General features: G+C 51.2%; 1 protein-coding gene across 1 annotated transcript in view; it reads left to right on the plus strand.

Annotated features, from left to right (window-relative positions):
- The window catches only part of VAV2 (vav guanine nucleotide exchange factor 2), a 235029-nt gene that overhangs the window by 112386 nt on the left and 96366 nt on the right, over positions 1-26277 (plus strand). Inside the window, exon 3 of the mRNA XM_007954298.2 lies at positions 15850-15908. Within this exon, the coding sequence (XP_007952489.1) occupies positions 15850-15908 (59 nt within the window). The remainder of the gene's footprint in view (positions 1-15849; positions 15909-26277) is intronic.

Below are 26277 nucleotides of genomic sequence, written 5' to 3' on the forward strand. Positions count from 1 at the left end.
GTGTGTGTGCACGTGTGTGCTGACTGTGAGTATATGTGTGCTTGAGTGTGTGTATGGGTGTTTGGGTGTGCATGTGTGTATATGTGCATGTTGTATACATATGTGAATATGTGTACACAAGTGTTTGTTACCCATGTGCAGCATGTGTTGTGCATGTGTGCATGTATGTATGTGTCTGTGTGCTCTGTGTGCATGTGCATCACATGGGCATGTATGTTTGGTTGAGTTTTGGTGCTGGTGTCCTGGAAATTCACTACTCATTCTGGTCCCCCTTCCCTTGCCACAGAGTCTGCTACAACCAGTTTCAGCAGCGTTGGCAGTGTGGCCCTGGCCCTGGGACTCTTCTGGCTTGATCACCCGGGAGGGAGTGCCTGCACAAGCTTGTTGCACACTCCCCATAATGGGGCACTCACTACCCAGAGGATGCCCTGACAGAGCCAGAACCCACCTCCTGCTGGCCGCCTATCTGTGCTGGCTGGGGTGGGAGTGGGGCTGGGGCTGGGCCTGGCTGAGCAATGAGTTCTGTTTCCATATTGTTCCAGTCTGCTCTCATGGCTCTTGAAGTGCTTGTGCTCCTGCATCAGGTCAGTGGCTGTTTATGCCCCCATGTGTTCCCACCCATTAGCACCACACCTATCTATTGCACGTGGGCTGGGTGCAGGTCTTGGTGGATGGTGTCCCAGGCCTTTGCTCTTCTGTGGAGCCTGCCAGCCATTGACTTTGCACAGAACTTAATTATCAATTACCGGGACTCTTTAAATCATTAGGGGAACATAAAATGAGCAAAGGATAAAAGGTCCATCTGCTTGAGAAGTGGAGTGTGGAGGGCAGCCAAGCAAGCGGCTGCAGGCTTGCTGTGACTCAGGAGGATGGGGTCCATGGGAGTGGGGATGAGGGGACACAGAGATGCAGCCAGGGGGACTGTGCCTGGGGAGGAGGCTGTGGGCCTCAAACTCAAGGTGCTGGGGCCTCTGAGGCGAAGCTGCATCTTTGTCCTGTCAGTGGTGATGCTCGTCCCTACTGCCTTCCCTGTCCTTCAAGACCTCTCAGCTGTCACTTCCTTGGTGCTGAGGGGCCTGTCTGCTCTCGTGGTCTCAGAGTCCTGACCTTGGAGCCGCGCCTGTACCCTTCGAGCTCAGGCAGCACTGACAGCAGCACATCCAGGTGATGCTGTGCCAGGCTTGGTGGGCTGCCCTTTCAGTCCTTGCCTGGGGAGCCCAAACCTGGGATAAGCAGAGCAGGGGTGTCTGTGGGGTGGGTCCCTGGGCAGGCTTCCCCAGGGTAGCTGGCTGCCCCTCCTCTCAGTGTCCCCCTTCTACTCTGTAACAAGCTTTGTGAAAGGATAGCTCCTCCCTCAGGACCTCTCCTCCAGGTGTCCCATAACCTCAGAGAGTCCAAGCCCCTTAGTGGTCCTGAACAAACTGAGCCTGGCAGCCTCTGCCCTATATCATACTCATCTCTCACATCTGGAGGGGTCAGGTGAAGATGCAAGTGAGTGACACAGGGGTGCAGACCACAAGGAGTAGTGAGGAGTGTGGGTTCAGAAATGACCCAATGAACAGGCCAAGTGGGCACTGAGTGGAATTTGAACCCAGTTCTAGTTCTAAAGTATATGCTTCCCATGCCCCCACCATAACCTTTATTCCTAGTACAGTATTGCTGGGGCACAACCTTGTGTGCCCATTGGGGACACCCATCAATCCAGTGGGGTGTGGTTCACTTGTTGGGAACAGGGTTGTTCAAGCTAGCAGAGGAGCTGCCCTTGGTGGGACAGGGCAGTAGATGGGAAGGATAGGAGGGTTGGCGGGGGAGTGCCTGTCTTCTAGGAGGTGGATGAGGGAGAAGTGAGTGTGGCTACATGTGATGATGTGAGTGTACGCCCCGAGCTGCTGGAAAGGCCCTGTGAATGCTTGTGGGATGAACAGTCTAAAGGGCTCTTGTGAGTCATTCCTCCCCAATCTGATGGCAGTGCACTCAGGGTCAGAGACTGTGTCTGTACTCCAACCCATCTTCTACCAACCCATCCTTCCATCCATCCATCCAGCTGCTCTCCAGCTGGCCACCCATTCATTCATCCATCCATCTACCAACCTATACACCTGTAGGAAGAGACCATGAGCCATGGATTGCTGGCAGCCATTTTCTAGCCAGAAGCTAGAAAAGGCAAGAGTTCTCCCTTAGAGCCTCTGGAAGGAATGCAGCCTTGCCCATATCTTGATTTTAGACTTCTGACCACCAAAATTGAGAGAGAATGCTCCATGTTGGTCCTGGTGGGCCACACCCTTCTGCAATGACCCATTGGGGCTGGGGACAAAGGGGCTTTCCAGGCTTTGCCAGGTGCTGCAGCTTGGAACGTGTGGGTGGGGAGCCTCCCAGTGGAAGGAGGATTCACGCCCTTCCCACCAGGGTGAGTCTGCACTTAATAAGCATGTTCCTACATCCTTGCTTTGGGATAAGGGTATGGAGGAACCATTACCCTGGGGTAAGAGAGAAGTTTTGGTTCCCCTTCCCTGTGAATCAGGACAGGCCTGTGAAGCAGCACTGGGGTATCGGTGCTGTCACCTCTCCTGTTAGTAGAGGAGTGTAACAGATGTGAAAGGCTGGCTCATGAGTGGATGAGGCAGAGGTACTGTGGAAGGGGACGCTGTCGAGTCCAGGCTGGGGTCTCCCTTCTGGATGCTTCTACCCTAAGGTGCAAAGACACTGAAAGTGACTATGCAGGTCAGATATCCAGGCCCTAACCTGTCTCACTGCTGGGTGCCCAAGAGTCTGTTCCCTCATCTGGATACTGACCTCCTTGGGAGCTGTGAGGATTCCATGTGGCTGTGGGCAGCTTCTCAGCCCAGTGCCAGGCTCATGGTATCACCCATGGGCATCACACCTGGGTGGGGGCATTGGACCCCTCTTGTGCCTGGTTGAGGGTGATAGATTCTCTGCAGTCACCAGCCCTTAGGCTGGCCATCCTCCCACCAGTCACAGCCGCATCTTTCAGATAGAGATCATGCCTCAGGAGGTCAGACTCCTTGGCCCCATGGCCCCACAGGTCTGCCCCCTTTGGCCTGTCTTTCCTGGGTGCCTCTGCCGTGATCTCTCATAGGCCTGGCCAGGGCAGGTGTGGGTTGGGATGGTGCACTCTGGGGTCCCCTCTATGGCCTGTGTAAACACTGGTTCTGTAGGCCACTTCCTTCACACCCTGCACTGCTATGAGAAGAGTCAAAGGAGATGCGGACAGCTCTGTAGCCTGTCTGTGTGGAGCTGGATCACTGGGAGGTGAGACTTTTGTGTGGGCCTGAGGGCAAGTAGGCCTTGTGGTGAGAGGGTCCTGCCCAATCTGGTCCATGATTCCGGGTTGGCGTCTGAGGTGTGGGTGGGGCCTCACCTCCTTTGGAATTCTACTTCGGGGCAGTGACTCAGCCTCTGGGTTAGGTATGTTTGGATCGATGGCCTCGGGTGGATGGGGCGCTGGTCTCCTGTACTCCTCCCTCCAGCTAGGAAACAAGGCCCAGGTTGGGCCTTGCCCACCTGCCCCTCATGGGTGACAGGCACATTGGGAGGCATGGCCACTGCAGGGTACCCAAGAGGCCCCCCAGCCCTGCTAGGAGTGAGGGAGTGCCAGGGAGGGAGGAGCCTGCATTCGTAGACGATGAGTAGCCTTGCTGGCCCACCCAGCCAGCTCCCAAAGCCATGGTCAGAGATGAGGCGGGATGGTCTCACTAGGCTATGCACAGCGGCAGGGCCTCACTTAGCAACCTCAGTCTGACCTCCTGGAGGCTGCAGTTTGTGCCTGCTCAGCCCTGGGCCTCAAAACCAGGAGTGCTACTGACCTCTGAGCACAGATAGGGTCTGAGGCAGGGCAAGGTGAAGGACTGAGGCTTTGGAGTCAGACAGGTGCTGGCCAGCCCAACTCGATAGATACCAAGTCTCAGTTACACCTCTGCAAAATGGGAAGCAGCCATCCTCTCTCTTGGGGCTTTGAGAGAATGAACTGAAGCAACCTGGTCTAATACTGATGGGCAGAGGCCCAAGCACATGCCAGCTGTCCTGATTCTGGAACCAGGTCAAGAGAGCAAGAGCCTGGGCTCAGAGGGGCCCTGGGTCTATAGGGCTCTGCCTGGGGTTCCTGATGGCCTCTGCAGGCACTTGCATCTTCTTTATCACGTCCTGAGATTGTCAGCTATAAACTGAAGCAAGAGTGGTGGTTTCAACTTGCTACTGAACTGTCTTGAGGCCCAGGCCCATCTCCGTTCTGTCTGTCTTCTTCCCACATCACGCTAGCTCCCTTGAAGAAGAACCTCCTGTATCAGGAGCCCACTCTGTGTCCCCCCCACTTGCCTTTGTTTCTCTGGTGGTACAGCCAACACTCAAGCTGCCATCCTATGCGGTCCATAATTAATCACTTGCTCTGGCCGCTTGTCATTCTGATGGTGGCAGCGCCAAGTTTTCCTGACCTCGCTCTCCATGTGAAAGAGAAAAAACAAGGGGGGCAGCCTGAGCTGGAGAGAGCAATTTATAACTTACTCAGATTTCCTTCTGAATATGCAGGGCTGTGAGCTGGAGATTTTCAAGGCAGATATAGGTGAGCTTCGAGGGCAGCGGATTTAAATGGGTTTGATAATCTTGCCATTTGGTTCGATGTAGCTGCGTGTATCTCCAGGTGCATGGTAATGGCTGATAAGTACTAGCTGCGGTTCCTGCTGTGGATCCCTCGTGACCCCAGGAATTGGGCCAGAAGCCCTCTGATCAATCTGGCCTTCTGTCAGGTCCCCAGGACAGCCCATCTTCAGGTATTGCTCATGTGATATGTATATGCACATGTGATGGCTTCTGCTCTACACAGACCTTCAGGGACCCAGGCTGATGGTGGCTTTGCCACCTTCAACATGAGGCGTTTGAGGTCACCCTAGGGCAAGGAGGAGCACACAGATGAGGTTGTCTGAGTCCTGTCTGAGCTTGTCTGAGTGACCCACGTGAGGTGCCCTCCACTCCTCACCCATCCACCTATCTACCTGTCCATCTGTCCACCCACTCACCTACCCATCTATACATCCAGTTCTGGGCCTCAGAACTGCAGCGAGCCTGGACACATGGTCCAGCTGCAGCCCAGAAGTGGGGGCATGGGACTGTGGGCAGCTGTGTCTTCTGCATGGATGGTAAGGTTGCATGAGTGGAAGCAGAGCCTGGCTTAGGCCCTGAGTTGGCCACTTCCTAGCAAGGTGGCCTGGGGCAAAGACCTTATTCTCTCTAGTTCCCAGTGTCCACATCTAACAAATAGTAGGTGGGGAAAGGGAGAAAATACATATAGCACATAATATTTGTGTCATGTTAGCCTTGCTGCTTGGTAAGTAGTAAATGGTCAATAAAGTATAGCTCATATTCTGATCATTAGGAAGTTCTTGTTGGAGCCTCTCCTGCTGACCCCATCTATCCATCCATCTACCTACCTACCCGTCCACTCATCATCCATCCATCCATCTATCCATCTATCCATCCATCCATCCATGCACCCACCCACCCACCCATCCATCCATCCACTCATCTATCCATTCATTCATCCATCCAACCATCTAACCATTTACTCATCCACCCACCCACCTACCCATCCAACCAACCATCCATCCACTCACTCACCTACCCACCCAACCACCCACCCATTCACCCATCTACGTGTCCATCCATTCATCCATCCACGTATATCCGTTCATCCATCCATCCACCCATTTGTCCATCATCTGCCTATTCATCCATCTACTCACTCATATTCCCACCTAACTACCTGTCCATTCATCTACCTGCCCATCTATCCATCTACTCATTCACCTATCCATCATCTACCTATTCTATCCATCCATTCTGTCTCTGTGTCTCTCTTTACCTTTTCATATTTGTCCTGAATGGTTGTTTTTTAAGTCTTTGTTCCCTTTCTGTTTTCCATCTAAATGGAGGGTGAAGGATGACTTTTGCCTCCCTCAGGCTTGTCTCCCTGCCCAAGTCATGCAAATCCCCTGTCTGCAAGCTGGTCCCTAGCCCCTGCTGTGGGCAGGTACCTAGGGTACATCCATCTAACCCAGCAGTCTATGGATGGACACTCTCATCCCCATTGCACAGATGAGCCGACAAAGTCTCTGGGGGGTTAAGTGCTTTGGGAGAGCAGCTCTGAACTGGGACTGTCTGGGCTTCCCCACCCAGCAGACCACCTTCCTGTCAGAGCCCAGGACCTGTTCCTTTTCCTTCTCTCCCCCCTGTACCCACCTTGGCTCCATACCATTAGAGGGGGCCTGCTTTCTGTTAGAGGTATGTTGTAAGGACGAACTATGCCTACATGGATCTGTGCCCATGGGCTTTATGATGGCCCACTGACCATCGTTAGGTCTGAGCATGAGAAGGAGAAGCAAAGGGGAAAGAGGGTCCCTGTCACCACCAGGGAGAGTCTCTGTCCGACCAAGGGTGACTTTCAAACACACAGCAAATGGTTGACCCTTGAGGGGCTGTCTTCTCTCTAGTTCCCAGTCTGTTGGGCCCCATGTCCTAGGTGAATGTGGAGCCTTGGATGAGAGTAGACCAGGGATCTAGAGAATAAAGGCCCCACTTTGAGTAGAACTCAAGGTGAGCTGATAGAAGCTGCTCTTCTCCCTTTTTTCAAGAAATTACTGAGACTTCTATGTGCCAAGTACCATGCCAAGCACGGGGCAAAACAGGAACAAGATACCTGCCCCCCTTTCATCCTTTGTGGGCCCACTCAGAGTGGCGTAGTGTCCTCATGGTCCTCACTCACATTCTCCTCTTGGGTGTTAGCACCCCGAAGCTATGGCGGCAGCGGAGCTCAGCCCCAGGTGCGAGGTGTGGTACCAAAGGCAGTGTGACCCATGGTTAGATGTGAGGACATGGGCCTTTGACAGAGTTACTGAAAACCAGGTCCTCTGGTTCCACATTGTAAGAAGTGGATGGTAGTGTGGCAGGTTTAGGGCATGAGGTGGGCTAACTCAGTGTTGTGCTGCCCTGGATCTGGTTGGCATGATAATAGGTGACCCCTTCCTACATGAGGTGCTGTACCTCATCAGCTGGGCCCAGGAGGCCTGGCTGAGGACTGAAGGGCTCTGTATAGAAGGAATGCTTTTGGCTCCAGTAACCAAAGGTGGATGCATCTTAAGGGCTGACCTTCTTCTGAAAGTGGTAGGGGAGGTGACTGACACTCACTGGAGAAGGTGGGTGTCCACCCTTAGAGCCCTGCCAGATGCTGTGCTGGGTGCAGGACAGCCAGTGGCAGGTTTCATCTGTGTCACATCCCTCTCGAGTGCCATGTGATCAGAAATCCCTTTTGTTGGTGTGTGGTAAGTGCTCAGTACATAGTAGTGCATATTTGGTTAATTAGCCAACTAGCAGTCTTTCCCAAGGTGACTGGAATGGCAGGCAAAGCAAACTGGGACAGGCTATTTTCCAGTTCACTGGGTTGTGGAGCTACAGGTGGGCAACATGGCATATTATGACCCATCTGGGACGGACCTGCATGATGGGAATGACCGGTCCCACCTCCTCACTGTGCATCCCAGGGGCTGGCCTCTTCCATCAGGCAGCATGTTTGATGCACAGGAGCACTGGTGCTGTGGGCCTGGACTTGGGGCAGAGGGCACCCACAGGGCTAATTTCTTTTCTTGTTTTTCCTCTTAAAATAGTATTTTATCATGTTTAAGGTGGCAGTTTACACAGCAAATTCGATTCCCATTTAACAATTTCTACACAAAATATTCATTGAAGTAGGTAACATTTTTCACAGTGTGTCACCATTCTCATTCATTTTACTCTGGTTGTACCATGTCTAGTACTTTAGTTTCCCTGCTCCCTTACCTTTTCATCTTCGCTTTAATTATTTATTATTATTATTATTTTTTAAATTGTAATTTGGGTGAAGGTTTACAGAGCAAATTTGTTTTCCATTCAACGGTTCATATACATTTTGTTTCATGACATTGATTACAATCCACACAATATAACAGCTTTCTTCCCACTTCCTCCCTGTGGTTATGTTTTCCCTGTGTCTTTCTTCCCTATCTATGCCTGCCCTCTGAGCTATCTCCCTGTGCAAATATTGCCCTTTTGATCTCCCATGATTGATTATTCTAAGGAGTGTACCTACTTGGTGTAAATGTTCACCTTATATGCCTTCTGTTGTTTGGCTGGAAGCCACGTGAGTGAATTCAAGTCCAGGCCCAAAGAGTGACTAGGGACTCATAGTCTCTAGGGTTTCACCAGTCTCTATCAGAGTAGTAAGCAATTTTTGACTATTTGGTCTCATACAGATAATTTTTTAAAGGAGCTCGTTACTCACACGTGATATTCTGTATTTTACGAGCCTCTCTGTTAGTTAGCAAAAAGGTGACCTCAAGGGATAATTTTGGTTGAAGGTTTAAAGACTATCTCAGGGCAATAGTCGCAGAGAGTCCTCTAGTCTGAACCAGTCTAGTAAGTCTGGACTGTTTGAGTTTGAGTTCTGTTCCATATTTTTCTCCCAGTATATCAGGATCCACCTATTGTGGCCTGGATCCAAATGATTGGTCATGGTAACCAGGTGCTGTCTAGTTCTGCTGATCTCAGAGTCCGTGAGGCCGTGGTTCATGTTCCGTATCAGTCCTGTAGATTACTGTCTTCTCTTTGTTTTCCTTTTTTCTCTTTTGTTCCTGACAAGTAGAGGCTCATTTCTTTCTTTTTTTTTTTTTTTAATTGTGATTTAGGTGAAAATTACAGGCAAACTCACTTTCCATATAGCAGTTCACATACACTTTGTCTCATGACATTGGCTACAATTTACCACAATGCAACCGCTCCCCTCCCACTTCCTCCCGATAGTTACATCTTCCCTGTGTCCAACCCTCCATGCACTCCTGCCCCCTGAGCTGTCTCCCTGTGCATAAACAGCCCTTCTTTCTCCCTTGATTGTTCTCTCCAAGGAGTGTATCTACCTCAGGTAAATGTTCAACTCATATGCCTGTCTTTTGTTTGGCTAAAAGCCACAGGTGTGGGTTCAATTCCAGACCTGAAGGGCAGCTGGGGGCCATAGTCTCAGTGGTTCCACCAGGCTCTATCAGACCAGCAAAGCTGGTCCCCCCCTTTTTTTGTTCTCCAAATGATTTTGAGTTTTGTTCCACATTGTTCTCCCTCTCTATCCAGGATCTCCTACATAGATTCCCTTCCAAGTGGTTGACAGTGATAGCCAGGCACTATCTAGTTCTTCTGGTCTCATAGTTGTATAAGCTGCAGATCAGATGGTGTACCAGTCGCTAGGACTAATTGTTTCCATGAATTTTTGGTTTTCTTCATTCTTCTTTGCTCTGGACAAGGAGAGACCCATCGTTGCATCTAGATGGCTGCTTGTAAGCTTTTAAGATCCCAGTTTCTACTCATCAAAGTAGGAGGTGGACCAATGTTTTGTGTAGTCTGTTATGCCAGTTGAGCTTGACGTCCCCTGTGACTACGGTCCTGAGCCCACAGGTTCAACTACTCGGTCCCTCTGGGTAGCTGGCTGTGACCAAGCAGTGACTACAACCTTGCCCCTTGTTTGCAAGCTTTTAAGATCTCAGTCCCTACTCTCCAAAGTAGGAGATGGAACAATGTTTTGTGTACTATGTTATGCCAATTGAGAGGCTCATTTCTTTTAAAGCCTCTTGTGCTACACAACATGGTCATTGTGGAAAAGTGGGAAAATACATTTGAGCAAGAAGAGGAATGAAACTGTTGTTATTAGGTGTCGTCCAGCTGATTCCGACTCCCAGTGACCCCCTGTGGCAGAGAAGAACTGCCCTGTAGTGTTTCCTAGGCTGTCATCTTTATGAAAGCAGCTCACCAGGTCTTTCTCCTGTGGAGATGTCAGGTTGGTTCAAGCTGCCAAACTTTCTGTTAGCAGCCGAGCACTTAACCATTGCACCACCAGAGCTCCTTAGAGTAAAATACTCTGGGATATCATCCTTAACAGTCCACACATTCTCTGCCAATCCCTTTTTATGGATGTGTATTTTGAGAAATTAGGCCCTATTTACATGTTTTGCAACCTGTTTTTGTCACGTGCGGTTTTGTATCAGTGATTTTCTTTCTACATTATCATCCTTACTGGCTCCCTATCTCCTTAGGTGGCTGTATGCTGTGTTATTTTTCCTGCATCCTATTGTTTGGAAGTCAAGGTGTTGCCGATTTTCAACACTGTAAGAATACTATGATGAACACCCTTGGAACTAAACTGTTCCACCCATCCCAGAGTGGAAACTCAGAATTATTCTTAAGGACACCTATACATGTTAGCAGGAGAAAGATGAGGCGATCCGCTTCCATAAAGATTTGCAACCTTGGAAACCCTGTGGGGCAATTCTCCTGTGTCCTGTAGGTTTGCTAGGTGTTGGAATCGACTCCATGGCAGTGGGCACAGGTACCCATTTTAAGTCTCTGGCTGGCACAAGTGGTTTTCAATCAGCTACTAACCTCAAGGTTGGCGGCTCGAACCTGCCCAGCAGCACCATGGAAGAAAGGCCTGGCAGTCTGCTTCTGTGAAGGTAACAGCCAAGAAAACTCTGTGGAGCAGTTCTGCTCTGTCCCATGGAGTCTCCATATGTTGGAATTGATTCCATGGCAAGTTGTTTTTCTTCTTTTAAAATTTTTTAAAGCAGTCCCTTGTTGTTGTTGTTGTTGTTATGTGCCGTTGAGTCGGACCCAACTCATAGTGACCCCTCTTTGGGTTGCCAAGGCAGTATCACTATGGAAGTAGATTGCCCAACCTTCCTTCCAAGGAGTGGCTGGTGGGTTTGAACCACCAGCCTTCTGGTTAGCAGTCAAATGCCTTAGGCACTATGCTACCAGAGCTACCCGGGTGATGCAAATGGTTATTGTACTTGGCTGCTAACCGAAAGTTTGGAGGTCCAAGTCTACCTGGAAGCACCTTGGAAAAAAGGCCTGGTGATCTACTTCTGAGCAATCACCATTGAAAACCATACAGAGCACAGTTCTGTTCTGACACACATGAAGTCTCCGTGAGTCAGAGTCGACCCAATGGCAGCTGGTTTGCTTATACATTTTGAAGCTGTCCAGTACATGTTGCCAGAGTGCCCATAGAACCACAGTGGAGATGGGGCCACATCCCAACCACAGCCTGTGGGGGGTTGGTGAAAGCCACCTCCTGGAGCAGCTGATAAACACCCTACCAGCCACTGATAAATGTGATAACTGAAGGACAGCTTCTGAATCTTTTTGGGCATCCTAGGTCCTTTGGTAGCATAGTGCCTAAGGCACTTGACTGCTCACCAGAAGGCTGGCGGTTCAAACCCTCCAGCCACTCCTCGGAAGGAAGGTTGGGCAATCCTACTTCCGTAGTGATACTGCCTCGGAAACCCAAGGAGGGGTCGCTATGAGTCGGGGCCGACTCGACGGCAAACAAGAACAACAACAACAACAGGTCCTTTGAGAAAGTTCTGGGGAGGAGGTCTGCCTTTCCAGAATATTCTCACGGGTACCTTTACACAGATGCCAGCCAGTGTCCAGGCCCCTGTCACCCTGGTTGTGAACCTACACACAGCGGCTGGCAGAAGTTTGAGGCTTCAGGGCTAGCACTGCAAGACTGAGTTGCCCTGCGGCATGCGCGTGGTGGGGACATGAGGACAGACAGCTTTACCTGCTCCTTCCTGCATGTCAGGCTGAGGCTGAGCAGCAAAGCCGCCAAACAGGAGCCTGCTCCTGTCAGGTATGATCAGGCAGACGGATGACAGGGAACAAATTAGGGTAGCGGCTGCCTCCTCCATTCTGCCCAAGAGAATGTGATGGCTCCATCAAGCAGGGACCTGTCCCTGCTGAGAAGGACTTGCTGGCAGCCACTCTAGGGCATCTAGCCCCTGGGAGATGTCCCGCTGTCACCCCTCCTTGCTGCCTGCTGCTCCCCCTGCCTGAGAGGACTGTGCAACCACAGCTAGAGCCAGCACGGGGGCCCTGCCTTGCTTGGGGCCCAGTCATGGTTTTGGGAAAAATCTTGTTCTGGAAGTTGGGGTGTATTGAGTCTTGCTCTCCCTGAACCCTCTCTAGCTCTGGCCTGCAGGCCATGTCTGCATTCCCCAAGGCCTTCCTGACACTCTTACTGGGACTGGCCAGGTGGACAGGCGCTGACCTGTCCCTCGTGCTCCACATGGACCAGAAATGGACAGTCAGGACGTGAGTCTCATCTTCTATGAGTGTGATAGGTGTGACCTGTCAGTATGAGTTCCTAGGGAAGGGGCCCAACCCCAGCTACACATTGAGCCATTCAGGACCTGTGTTTTACCCTCAGACTCTGCTGCTGGCTCCGGGGATATGCTGATCAGCTCCTGGTGTTTTGGGCTCAGCTGGGCTCCACTGGAGAGCTGTGGGGCTCAGGGCAGGTTGGCCGGGTGGAGGCCACGAACCTCAGACCCCTGAGGTGTGACTCTGGGTGCTCACTGAACTTGGGTGTGTGTGTGGTACTGGATTTGTGTCGGTGGTGTCAGTGCCAGTGAGCAGCAAAGAGCCATGGTCTTTGCGGAGCTGGTAGAGCTAGCGGATGGGCTGGTTCTCCAGTAGGACTGCATCTAGGGATCTCCTCATGTCACCCCCTGCTCTCTGCCCCAGCATATATTCCTCTGCTCATCGAGGGCTCTAGCTCCAGCCCTGCCAAGGAGTGGTTGGTGGACCAAACCCCAGGGGTTGCTCTGGCTGTCGATGGAGGCGCAGATGGAGGCTGGGGGGCAGGCTGGAAGAGAGAGTGTCTTCATTTCATTTGCAAACTGGGACGCAGAAAAGAGTGAACATAAAAGTTGGGAAAATGTCATCCTTTGACATTTACGTTCTCAAAAGAGCCGACATGGGCCACGGCTGGGAAGTTCGTCATCACTCTCTGTCCCTGGGAATTAGTGGGTTGCAGCAGGGTGCCTGGGCAGCCACCTTGGGCTTGTCAGGGTTTGTACTGGTGGCTGCCTTTGGGGACTACCTTAAGGATACTGACTTGGGGGCGTGCCTTGGGCTTGTTGGGGGCCGCTTGGAGACATCTGGGTTGGGGTGCTGCAGCAGCACTCCATTCCTCCTGCAATGGGTCTTTCTTCTGTTTCCTTAACTTTTCAGGGTGATAGTTTCCCATGGGGCTGCCTACTCCCCTGAGCAGGTCCCAGGCCTGTCTCTGGGACCCCATGTCTGTTCCCAGCAGATTTCCCTGGTTGTAGGTCACCCAAGGGGGCTGCCCTGTGGGCAGAGAGGCCCTACAGTGGTCCCTAAGCTGTTGTCTTCCTGTCCACACATCAGGATGCAGCCACCCCAGCAGACACAGGATGGGTACCTCCACACAGCTGGCCAGAGCGCAGTGCTGCTTTCCTGCTTGTGGGCCAAGTTGAACCCCATTTAAGGAGCTGCCTGTCTGAGGAGGCGAACTGAAGCTGAGCACATCACAAATCACTAGTGACAGTTACGTCCTGGAGCAGGGCAGCTGCCAGCTCGGGCTGTGGGCCATGGCAGCTGTAGAGATGGCTCTGCCTGTCGGGCCTGAGGACACGGAGGCAGGGCTGAGACCCGAATCCTGGCCTTGACCCATTTATGGGCGGCAGTACCTCTTTCTTGGTTCATACCTCCATGAAACGAGGCATTTGCACTAAATCCAGATTGGCAGACAAGGTCCAGCTACTGTGCCAATGCCAAGCAACTACTGGTGCCTCTGAGCGCTAGGCTGAGAGGGTTCCACCCCACTGCTGGCTCACTGAGGAAGTGTGTACCTTTTGATTATTGATGTTTGCTGTGGAAGGCATGGGGCATTTGGCTCATGTGCCCTAGAGCTGTTGTCTTCAAACTGGGTGACCCAAGGCCTCATCGAGCTTTGACATCTCCAGAGTATATCAAAGAGCTGTAAGGGCACATAGCAATGTGCTTTACTTTTTGTTCTCCCTAAATATTTAGGCTCTTAAAGCCAAGAACAACAGCCGCAGCCAAGTTGCTCATTACTCGTGAAAGGCCCCTTGTAGTGCACAAGTGTCGGAGCTGCGGCTGGCTGGCTGCAGAATGAGCCAATTGAGTCTTATCTTTGGAATCACAGAGGAGCCCTGTCGTTCTGTGATTCATAACTTCTGTGTGTCCTGGCCCCTGAAATGGAACTGCCCACAGGAAGTGGTGCGTGCAGTCTGCTTGTCAGCCAGCCCCTTCCGTCTCATTGGTGGCAGAAAAGGTGTTCTGTACAGTTTGATTTTTCCTCCCTTTTAAAAAATTTCTAGGGAATTAAACAGCCGTAAAGGGGGCTTCAGGGGTGTGTCACAGTGAATGGCCTTGGGCAGTTGACCTGCCCTCACTCTGCCCATCTGTTAAATGCACAGAACAGAGCCAGCCTCACGGGGCTGTGAGGATATGCCATGACCATGGATATGGACAGCCCAGTGGGCCGCAGCTCCTTGGAAGGTAGCACCTGTAAGGGGTGCTGGTGGATTTAGCAAGCATTTTCCTGGGTCATTTTCTTGGTACCTGCTCTTATGCACACAGGCACATGAACACACACATATGCGTATGCATGCATATACATGAACAAATGTGTACATGCGAGCTCACAAGCACATGTGAACACACATACACATATGAACTCATACACATAAATGAATTCATGTATGCACAGTACATGCATGTGAACTCACATGCACATACATGCACACACACGAGCTCGTGTAGTACAGTGCCCAAATGTGAACTTAGGTGCACACACATGCATGTGCTCACATGTGAACTCGTGTACACCCACCTGCGTATGTTCACATGTGAACTCTTACATACATAGGTGAACATTATGAATGCACACATGTGTGAACTCACATGCCCACATATGCACACATGTGACCTCACATGCATACAGACACATATACACACACACTGACATCTCAAAGGCATAGTGTGGATCTACTTTCTCATATGTGATGTCTGGCATGGTAAGTGCCCCAAATCCTGTTGAATGAAGTGTGACCAGCTTCTTGTTATGTCTTGGGTGGGTTGTGCCCTGTACTTCTGGGTTAGCCACCTCCCTTTCCCCATAATCATCTCTGGACCCTCTGTGCCCCCCTGCCTGCTCACTGCCTGCTGTTTGAAGATTTGTAGCACCATCACTCTAGGCACTTCTGAAGCCTGGGCACAGAGGTGAACCCTGTCTGTACCAAGGAGACTATGTGGATGAAGGCAGGAAGAGAGAGTGGCCACTGCTTATCTGTTGGGCATTCCTGACTTTCATTGTGATGTGTCCATCAGTCTGAGGGACTCTGCTGAGTTCTCGGGGTGCAATGCTGTACCGCCTTCCTTGTTTCCTGCCTCCTGAGGGACGCAGATATTGTTCATATGGTCACCCAGAGACAGGAGGGGCTCAACACATGGGCCAGCGCTGTGCCCTTGTTCCCCTGTGACTTCCAACAGGTCATTTTACCTCTCCACTCTTCATTTCCCTGTTTCTAAAATGTGTTGCTACCTTTTGTGAACATGACTTGCTATTAATCGTGTAGTGACTTTCTAAGCAACATGGATGCGCACCCCGTTGCATAGATTCAGTGGATCCTGTGATGTTAACACCTTTCTCAGTTTGAGAATGGGACTTGAGGTGTGGTTATCCCTGTGTAGGAGGTAGCAGGGCAGGATTCCAGCTGAGACCTGCTCCTCTCCAGCTGTGCCAGGAGGGTGGCAGCTCTCAGCAAATATCCCTGCATCAAAATGACAGATTTTGCACTCAGTACAAAATAGATATCTAGCCTAAAAATGTGTGGGGCTGCTTCCCCTGAGAGGTGTGTGCTGAGCAGACAGCCCCCACGTCTGCAGAGCTCTGTGTTTCCATGTTGTGACCACTCCTGGTCTCTGTCTCCCCAGGTCATCTCGGCCGTGTCCAGGCTCTCCCTGCACAGCATCGCGCAGAACAAAGGCATCAGGTGAGCTTCTGTGTAGCACCGCCCCCATCACACACCGGAGGTTCCTCTGCCTGTGTCCGTCTCGGGCATCGTCACTATGCTGCTGGGTGGCCTGTTGGCAGTGGGGCGGCCGTTGGGGCGGGAGGAGGGTGAGTCCTCAGTTCACACCAGGGAAATCTTGTGAGCATGTTACTGATGGCTGCGAAATCTCTTTCAATTTAGGTAATAAAATCAGCAAATTAATCCTTCCACAGATCATTGCCTACCTAAATGCACTCTGCACACGACAGTGTAAGATTGCTAGCCCGAAGGAGAGAGCTGGGTTGGTGTATAGTGGGAGGCTGGAGCTGGGAGTTGCTTGGAGGGGCTGCAGGGCTCAGGCGGGCGTCTGCTTTTTTGTCTGAGACTCCTGTGCCCTGACGACTGGGCCTGTCTACTGGGTGGAGGTCACAGGCAGGGTTGGGGGGATACCCCAAAGGAGACCCTCTTTGTGGATTCTGACTTATAGCAGAGATCCTAATGGGGACCTCATTCCAGATAGGCAGGGGGATGAGGACAGGAGCTGGGGACACTCCAGGGGGACACGGGTGGGAGTGAGAGGCTTAGGGTGGTAGAGTGGATGGGAGTCACACCTGGGCACAGTGACGTCATGTAGAACCTGACCCTGATGTTGTCTGTGAGACACTGTTCATGGGGCACTCACTACCCATACCTGGGGCCCCAGGACGGTGGTACCAGGTGCACTGGACCGGCACAGCTGTCCTTGTTGAGGGGCTGCGTATCCTGTATGTGTGTTTTCTGGGGCTGCTCTAACAAAGCACCCCACATTGAGTGGCTTAAACAACAGAAGTGCACCCTCTCACGGTTCTGGAGGCCAAAGTCTGAGATCAGATGTGGGCAGGGCCACACTCCCTCTGCAGGCTGCAGTGGGCATCCTTCTGGCCTCTTCCAGCTTCTGGGGCCCTATATACTCCATAATCCACCAGTGATTGTGACCGAATCACTCCAGTATTTGCTCTGTCTTCACATAGTACCTTGTTTTCTGTCTTCTCTCCTTCTCTCTTCTAAGGACCAGTGTTATTGGATATGGGACCACCTGGATAATCCAGAGTGACCACATCTCGAGATCCTTGACTCTACTTGCAAAGATCCTTTTCCCCATTCACATTTGCAGGGATTAGGATGTGAATGTGGCTTTGGTGTGGGGTGCTCCAATCACCCCATGACCCCAGGTTCACAGAGTCACCAGGCAGATGCAATGTTAGTGAACCCACCAGAGCCTTTTATGCTGTTGGATTCTAAGAGGATTTAGAAATGCCTTTGAACTAGTTTTATTTTGTTTTCTTTTTAATCTTAAGGAGCTTTGGTAGCATAGTGCCTAAGGCACTTAACTGCTAACCAGAAGGCTGGCGGTTCACTTCTCGGAAGGAAGGTTGGGCAATCCTACTTCTGCAGTGATACTGCCTCAGAAACCCAAGGAGGGGTTGCTATGAGTCAGGGCCGACTTGACGGCACATAACAACAACAACAACAACAAGAGACGCTGTACCACAAAGTGGTCAGTCCTAGTGACGGCTGCCGGCACGTTTCTGGAAGAACACATACTGTCTTTGTAGCCAGAAACACACTTTTAAAAATAAATAAATAAATACATATTTTTAGAAGGTCCCTGTCACAGACTTTGCAACAGTTACCTTAATAAAAACAGCCCATATAACTGGGGGCCTCAAAGGTATTCAGAATGTTCTAGAACATAAGCTGGGTAGTGAGTATAAGGGGGTTGTTTGGTTGTTAATGTCCCAGACACTTTATTTTTGTATAGGTTTAATATTTAATTTGTAAAAAAAATGTTGATAGCTCACAATTAAAAAAAAAAAGAGAGAGAGAAATAAATAAATAAATGAAAAACAAATTTTCACCCAAATCACAATAAATAAATAATAGATAGATAGATAGATAAAATAAAAATAAAAATAAAATGTTGATAGCCCATTCTATATCCAGGACCCTTGTTGGTTCAGTGGTAAAGCGTTTGGCAGCTAATCAAAAGGTTGATAGTTCGAACCCACCAACCACTCCACGGGAGTAAAATAAGGCAATCTCCTTCTGTAAAGATTACAGCCTTGAAAACCCTATGGGGCAGTTCTACTCTGTCCTACAGGGTTGCTATGAATCAGAATCGACTTGATGATAATGGGTTGTTATTTTCATCCTAGGCTTAGCATTCCTAATTAGCAGGTTTTGGTTTAGCCAGATCCTTTCCTTTTTGAAAATCTGCAGCCCTGAGGAGTCTTCTTCCCTCTCTCAGGGCTGAATAGAAATCCCGCAGTGTTCCTTTAAAAAACAACCATTTTCACAACTCCTGCACTTTGCATAATGAGCTGGTTTTCCATCAGAGCCTCAGTTACACTTCTCAGAGGCTGGTGAATGGAGGCTTCATTTATGAGTCCCACCCTGGTGCTGGTGGGGGGCTTGGAAGCAGGGGTCCATGGCAAGTCCTAGGCTTGACCCATGCAGAGGGCTGTGAATCCCTGTGCATGGCCAGAGCTCACCCTCTGGATTGGGAGCTGTCCGGGTTTGGGGCTGTCATAGCCCTGAATGGCTGGGAGGAGGAGACAGTGGAGGCTGAGGCTCTCTGTGGTCAAAGCCAAAAGGGGAGATATAGGGGCCCTTAGCCCCGGTGGTCAGGTTGTCTGTGCAGGTTGCCTCCTTCTGTCATCCACTTACTCACCAAGTGACATTAGGCAAGGATGCTTTCAGAGCCTGGCTGTTCTTCTGTAGGTTGGGGGAGTTCCCTCACCTTGTAAGGTTACTGTGAGCCTGAAGCATGGCATACAGTACATTTAGCACAGTGTGTGGCACTAAGTGAGCCCCACTGGGTGTTAGCCAGCATAGTGAGCTGAATGATGTCCTCAAAAAGTTATGTCCATGTCCTTAACCCCAAGAACCTGCGAATGTGATCTTATTTGGAAAAAACATCTTTGCGGGTGTGATTAATCTCAATATTAGATCACCACAGATTAGTGACCAGTATCCTTGTAAGAGAGGGAGAGACATAGACACAGAGGGGACAGCCATGTGAAGATGGAGCAGAGATGAGAGCAATGCAACTACAAGCCAGGGACACCTGGGGAACCCCAGAAGCTGTAACAGGCCAGGAAGGATCCCCGCTAGAGCCTCCAGAGAGAGTGCAGCCCAGCCCACACTGTGGCTTTGGACTTCTACCTCCATCACTGGAGATAGTACAGTTCTGTTGGTGTCAGCAGCACGCATGGTAACGTGTTACGGCAGCGGGGCACCTGACTGCAGTATTCCCCACAATTGTCAATTCACTGAAGATTTGTGTTTCTGGGGGTGAAAAGGGGTAAGGGTAGTGAGGAGTGGTTAGGTGCCAGATGCACTGTGCCCTTTATGTCTGTGGTCATCTTCCCACCCCAATGGGTTGCACCATTCCAGAAGAGCCCACCCTGCTGATTCTGCCATCAGGGAGCACAGTATGCTGGATATGGGAGGATGTTCTCTGAGGAGGCTACAGCTGGGGCCGGGAGTGGAAGCCCAGTGAAGGCAGAAGGGGCTGTGAGGATGTCATGGGGGTATGAACCCCAGGAGTTGTGCTCTGTGGCATCTGGGGGACCTCTTGGAGCTGCAGTGGCCTCTAAGAACAGAGCTGCCGTCTCAGGGAACAAAGGTGTCCTGGGGAGAAGCCTGTGGCTCCCTGGGCTCCCAGCCTCTCTGGGACCCTGTGGGCTCACAAGAGCCCGCTGCAGTGGGTTCTGGTTTTGCTTCCTCATGTGACACAGAAGCTGTGACTCCCAGCGGGGAGGCTTGTCCACACTGCCAGGTGGGGAGTGGCTACTTGACCTAACTAGCCTTGAGGCTCCCTTCACCACAGCACATCCTACTTGTTCCTGTCAACCCCAAAGTTCATTTTAGTTGTTAATTTGGGGTGCCTGGAGCTATCTGGAAGGAGCTCTGGTAGCACAGTGACTAAGGAATCTGACTGCTAACCAGAAAGTTGGTGGTTCAAACCTACCAGCCACTCCATGGAAGCAAGACTGGGAAATCTGTTTCCGTAAAGATTTACTGCCTTGAATACCCAATGAGGGTCTCTATGAGCCGGAATCGACTCAATGGCAATGGATTTGGTTTGGTTTTTGGCGCTGTCTAGGAGCTATGGTGGCATAGTGGTTAAAGCATTCCACTGCTGACCAAAACGTTGGTGATTCAAACCGTAGCCACTTCATGGGAGAAAGATGAGGCAATCTTCTTCAGCAAAGATTTACAGGCTTGGAAACCCTGAGAAGCAGTTCTGCTCTGTCCTATAGGGTTGCTATGAGTCAGAATTGACTCAAAGGCAATGGATTTTGGGGGCTCTCTGCTTGGTCTTTTCCCCTATCTGAGAGGGGCCAGGCCACTGTGGCATTCTTGGTGACTTTGCTGCCCTGAGCTGATGGCCGGCACAGGGTGGGTGGGGCAGGGGCAGGCTGGGGGGGGGTGGGGTGGGAGAAACTGGATGTCTTCCAGACTTAGGGAGCTGGAGCTTCCTTCTTTAATTTGAAGTGAATTCTCAGAATAACAGACACACCCGTGTCCAAGTCTAAGTACAACAGAACATTCTAGAACTAAGAATAAATGTGTTGCATTCTGCTGGTGGCTTTGGAGAACTGATTCTCTGGTCTCCCCATCTGTAAGAGTAGTTGGCTACAGTGGACAGACCTTTGCTCCAGAGCTAACAGTCAGGTGTGCCTTTCAACGTGGTGCTGATGTTAGGAGGGGCTGGTGCTCGTCTTAGCAACAGGGCAAAGGCAGAGGAAGCGTTAACAATAATCCTGCTGGCTCCCCTTCATTTCTTCCCTTCTGCCCCGCCAAAGCCCAGCCTTCAGGCCCCTGGTGGCAGGACTCCATGGGAGCCCAGCTCCTCTGCTCAGGCAACTAGAACGTGTGTCTGAATGGTGGACTGGGGTCTGCATCCGTGATTTCCATCCTCAAACATGGCATTGCTTCCCAGAGTCACCTAGAAGGTGTCAAGTTACCTGTGAAGTGAAGTGTCCCATTTAGAGGATCTGTTACGGGCTCATGGGGCAGGCACTTGGAGGAGCTTGATGCCCTTTGTGTTTTTCTAGGGAGGAGAGCAGTTTCATCAGAGGGCCTAACAGGGACAGATCAGAACCCCAGGGTCCTTTCCTGCCCTGGATCCCTGCCTCATTCCCCCAAGTTTTTCTATATTTGAAGACCTGGGCATGGCTCCTGGCATCTCCTCTCTTGGACACCATGTCCCTAGCGCCCTCTGTTGTCCCCCATCTGGGCTGGTGATGCCCCTTTTCACATGTGGCGCTGTCTCTCTAGGTCCTAATAAGCGGACTGCCTACGAGAGGCAGTTTAGATGGTAAGTGGCAGTGTTCATGCTCAGCAGTGAGTGCTTCCTGCCAGGAATGGCTGTCATCTATCTCCTCGTGACATCAGTTATCCTGGCTGCTGCGCTAGTGGGCTTGCTATAGGGCAGGCTGAGGAAGGGCCTTGGCTCTTCGGCCAGCCCACTTGCAGAGCTCTCTTCCTCTGCTTTCATTACGATAATGAGAGTCAGCACAGGCTGTATAGGTCATGGGGAGAGGACTTGGAAGGAATTAAATTCCTTCCCTGGGGTGGGAGGTCAGAGAGGCCTTTTGGAACTGCTATCTTCTAGGTCATAGTCTGGCTCCCCCAGTGCCCCTGGGTGCAGGTGGCCAGCTCTCTGAAGGATGGGGGGTGGGTTTGCATGAGGTTCCCAGTGCTCTATTGAGCTGGCGTCTGCCCCGCACCTTGTCCCCCACCTGCCCTGGATAGTGACGTAGGCCAGTGCCCACTCCATGAGGAATGGAAAAGGGAAAAGCAGGAGTCCTGGCCTAACTTGTTTGCCTCTTCATGCCCACAGCCTCTCTTCTTCAGTGTCTTCCTCCTCCAGGGCCAGCCAGCCCCTTACTGGGCATCCAGGCATAGGCAGAACTGTTAGATGGTGCACCTGTGTGTGTGTGTCAGGTTGGGAGGATTTTTTTGTGTGTTTATGTGTGTAAGTGTGGGTGAGTGTGTGTATATGTGTATGAGCGTGTGTATGCGTATGTGTGAGTGTATGTGAGTGAGTGTGTTGTGTATACCTGTGTTTATATGTCAGGTCGGGAGGGTTGTATGTGTTTGTGAGTGTATGTGTATGTGTGTGTGTGTTATATATGCACTTGTATGTATCAGGTTGGGAGAGTTCTGTGTATCTGTGAGTGTATATGAGTGTGTGTATGGTACTTATATATGTGTGTGTATATTTCAGGTTGAGAAGGTTGTGTGTTATATACGCATGTGTGTCTGTGTCTGCGATGAGTATGTGTGTTGTGTATATGTATGGGAGGGACAATGTTGTGTGTATATCTCTGTGCTTGTGAGTGTATCTGTGTATCTTGAGAATGTCTCTGTATGTGTGTCTAGGACCTGGATACCTGAGTGAATGGGTGAACTCCCAGCCAACCCTCACCAGCTGTATTGGTAATCATGTCACCTGACTCGAGCTTTCGTAAGGGGTTGTGTGGAAGAGCCCAGATCACTTTCTTGGACAGAGACTGACTGCGATGAGTGCTGGCCAACATCACTGGTATTCAGTCCACCCAATCCCCAGCAATGAGAAGGGCACCAACTACACAGGGACCCACTTCCTGTATTCACCACTCACCCCGAGTGGGTCTCTCGGGAATGCTTGTCTGTGCTGCTTTCTGATGCCACCACTGTGGATACGAGAGCTTGAGAGACGTTTGGTCAAAAGGACACAAACTGGCCGTTTGGTGCTGGGGCGGCAAGGAGAAACACGATGACAGCATTAGGGGGGTGGCGTTTCTGCCTGAGTCTTCCTCTGAACAGACAAAAATGCAGCAGAATCGCTACTCAGCTCCCAGGTCATCATAGTCACTGTGGGGTGACCATGCCTGTGCGTTTGTGTGCCAGGGGCAGACACACCCACCCACCCAGGCTTTTATTGCTGCTTCCCTCTCTAATTCATCCACCCTCCCTTCCTTCTCCACCCTCTCTCCCTCCCTCCCTGTCCCTTTCCTCTCTTCCTCCCTCTCATTTATCCATCCTCCCTTCCTTCTCCACCCTCTCTCCCTCCCTCCCTGTCCCTTTCCTCTCTTCCTCCCTCTCATTTATCCATCCTCCCTTCCTTCTCCACCCTCTCTCCCTCCCTCCCTCTCCCCCTCCTCTCTCCCTCCTTCACTGCTCCCTCCCTTCTTCCTCCGCCTTCTTGGACTTCAATCTCTGGTGGTTTGGTCTTGGTGTAGCACTGAAGGGTGCCTCATCGGCCATAGGCTCTGGTCTGGCAGCCTGGTCTGGAAGCATGAGGTTGGGGCCCATCTACTCCTTAGCACACAGGAGGCACTCAACAATGGAGAGTGGACATGTGGACTTGACTTTGTTTGTGGGTAAGACTGGGCCATTTCCTCATGCTCTGAGTTCTGATGTTCTCATTGAGATGGGTGGGGTTGCTGTCATAACCACCTATTTGGGTTGTCACCAGGATTCATTCGGTAAAGCTCTTAGCTCTATGCTGCAGTTTCCTCATCTGCAAACAGGAGTTCCCTCACCTGTCTTATAGGGGTGGCTGTGGGGGGTTAAAGGAGAGTGTGTGTCTGGAAGCTTCTAAGTGGAGAGTGCAGTGCAGTGAGCTCCCAATTCTGTAGATGCGGGGTGTGCAGAGGTCCATCTGCAGAACCAAAGCCTGCAGGAAGTTCAGCGTGGTGAACTTGGAACTTTAGAAGGCAGGTATGCATCCGTGGTCAATGTCTGCTCCAATTTGTAGCTCCTGAGCATCACATCCACTCTTTCAGGTGGCTGAGGACTCTGAAATTTGGAATTGCTCTTCCTGGGCACAGTGCCAGGCAGGCATCTCAGGTGCGCCACTGCCGTCCTATCTCACCAGCAAATATCACTCTTCCCAAGAGGAGGGAATCTTGGTGATGGGAGCCAGAGTGTGTGCCTCTCCTAAGCTGAGAGTATGTTTGTCCTGACAGTGAGACATGAAAATGAGCAAGGGAGCCTTGGAGCCATCACACCACAAGGACACACTTGCTGGGCCTTGCCGGCCATGTCTTAGAGCCTTTGCCAGCTGTCTACCCAGATGCTCCCACTGGAAGACCCTCAGTCCCCTGCTTCTATAGATGGGGAAACCAAGGCACTGTCTTAAGGTCCCAGAAGGTGGTGTCTAGAATGAGGAGTCAGCATCCATCCATCCATCCATTCATTCATTCAGTGCCTGGTTATGTCAGGTCCTGGACCAGGAGCTGGGGTATAGTGGAGAGCTGGCCTGTGGGACTGTCCTTAGGGCATTCACAGTCAGTGAGAGCAATGGACCCTGGACCTTGGTCATATGCAGATGTGTATGTGGTGGGTGGGAGCACCTGGTGGCTCCCAGGCTCAGGGCTGAGGGTATGAGTGCAGAGAGACTGGACTCGGTTCCTTGTTCTGGCCTGCTGCCTGGCTGGTCTCCAGAGGTATTTAGCCCTGTGCCCGTCTTCCAGGTCATGGGACTGAGAAGCTGGATGGTGGGTGATACTGTTCCTTGAACTGGGGGTCACTGAGCACAGAATAGTCGGTAGGTGCAGTGGATTGAAGGTGGTCCCCCAAAAGACGTGTCCATGTTTTAACCATCAGAACCTATGGATGCAATGTTTGCAGATATAATTAAGAATCTCAGGACAGAGTATCAGGATAGATCCAGTGACAAGGGTCTTTACAAAAGACAGGCCACGTGAAGACAGAGCAGAGATGGGATGGTGTGGCCCAAGCCAGTGTACCCCTAGGGCCACTGGAAGCTGGAAGAGGCAAGGAAGGAGGTGTTTTCCCCTAGAGCCTGTAGAGGGAACATGTCCTGTGGACACCCTTACCTCAGACTTCTGCCTGCAGAGCTGTGAGGGATAAACTTCTGTTGTAAATGCTGTTTGAGGCCTCTGTTAGATCAGCCCCAGGAAACAAATCAGAGGCAAGGTCTGTGGGTGTCTTTCAGGTGCCTGATGCCTGGAGGTGCTAAACTAGCCTTTTCTGAGGCTGATTGAACACCCCGGGACTCCCCACACAGGCTCTGTAGCCCTAAGGGGGTGCCAAGGACAAGGCTCGGGTTGGGAAGAGCTTGGGGTACAGTGTACTCTCTATCCTCTGTGTCAGTGTGATGAGGAGGGGACCTCCTCCTAGAAATGAGGCCTCCTGAGGGCCCTGGCAGCCACGGGTGTTTTCTGGCTGAGCCTGGACAGATGACCTTGGGAAGAGGGCAGAGGGGGCCAAGAGCAAAAAGCAGAGGTGGCTGCCAGGGGCTGACCCTGCTCATTGAAGGCATGGCCCCAGGAATTGCTGGCCTTCTATTCCAGGCCACTGCCCCCAGAGGCCCCATTACGAGAAGTGTGTTGGAAAATTAAAAATATATTAAGCTTCCCAGCCGCTGAGACGTTGCATTCCTCTGTAATCAGCAGCAAGTTCCGCTGGCTCCCTCCCCCAGACAGCTGGGAGGCAGCGACACACCGTGTCTTTCCTGCCCAGAATCAGTGCCTTCCTCTGCCTGTTAGAGTTCCCAAAACCGGGCACAGCCTGGGTGGGATTGGGAGGGTCCCTCGGGGCTTCTCTGGAACTTTGTTGTTACTTGCCAACACCTTAGTCACCTCAAAGCTGGCCACTCTCTCATCCTCTCTGTGCCTGGGCCTGCCTGTGTTGGGTGTCAGGGTCCCTGTGGGGTTACAGCAGTGGCTTCTCCTCGGTGTCCATGAAGCAGATACCCTCACACAAAGGAGAGAGACCTTCTCTCCTCAATGCTGACTTTGAGATCCTGAGGAGGGAATGAACACCCTTTAGCTGGTGGTGTTCATTGAATCGTGTCCCAAAAAAACTATATGCTAAGTCAGCCTGTTAATGGTGAGTGTGACCTTGTTTGAGAATAGGTCAACAAGGTCACACTGCAGCAGGGTGGGTCTTGACCCTAATCCTTTTTTTTTTGTGATTTGGGTGAAAATTTACAGAGCAAATTCACTTTCCATACAGCAATTCACATACATTTTGTCTCATGACATTGATTACAATTTACCACAATGCAACAGCTCCCCTCCCACTTCCTTCCAATAGTTACCTCTTCCCTGTGTTCATTCCTCCATGCACTCCTGCCCCCTGAGCTGTCTCCCTGTGCATAAACAGCCCTTCTTTCTCACATGATTGTTCTGTACAAGGGGTGTATTTACCTCAGGTAAATGTTTAACTCATATGCCTGTCTTTTGTTTGGCTGGAAGCCACAGATGTGGGTTCAATTCCAGACCTGAAGGGCAGCTAGGGACCATAGTCTCAGTGGTTCCACCAGGCTCTATCAGACCAGCAAACCTGCTCCCCCCCTTTTTTTTTT

Source organism: Orycteropus afer, unplaced genomic scaffold, assembly GCF_000298275.1.
Source record: "Orycteropus afer afer isolate SDZICR_OR568_19922 unplaced genomic scaffold, OryAfe1.0 scaffold00456, whole genome shotgun sequence".
NCBI classification, from domain to species: domain Eukaryota; kingdom Metazoa; phylum Chordata; class Mammalia; order Tubulidentata; family Orycteropodidae; genus Orycteropus; species Orycteropus afer.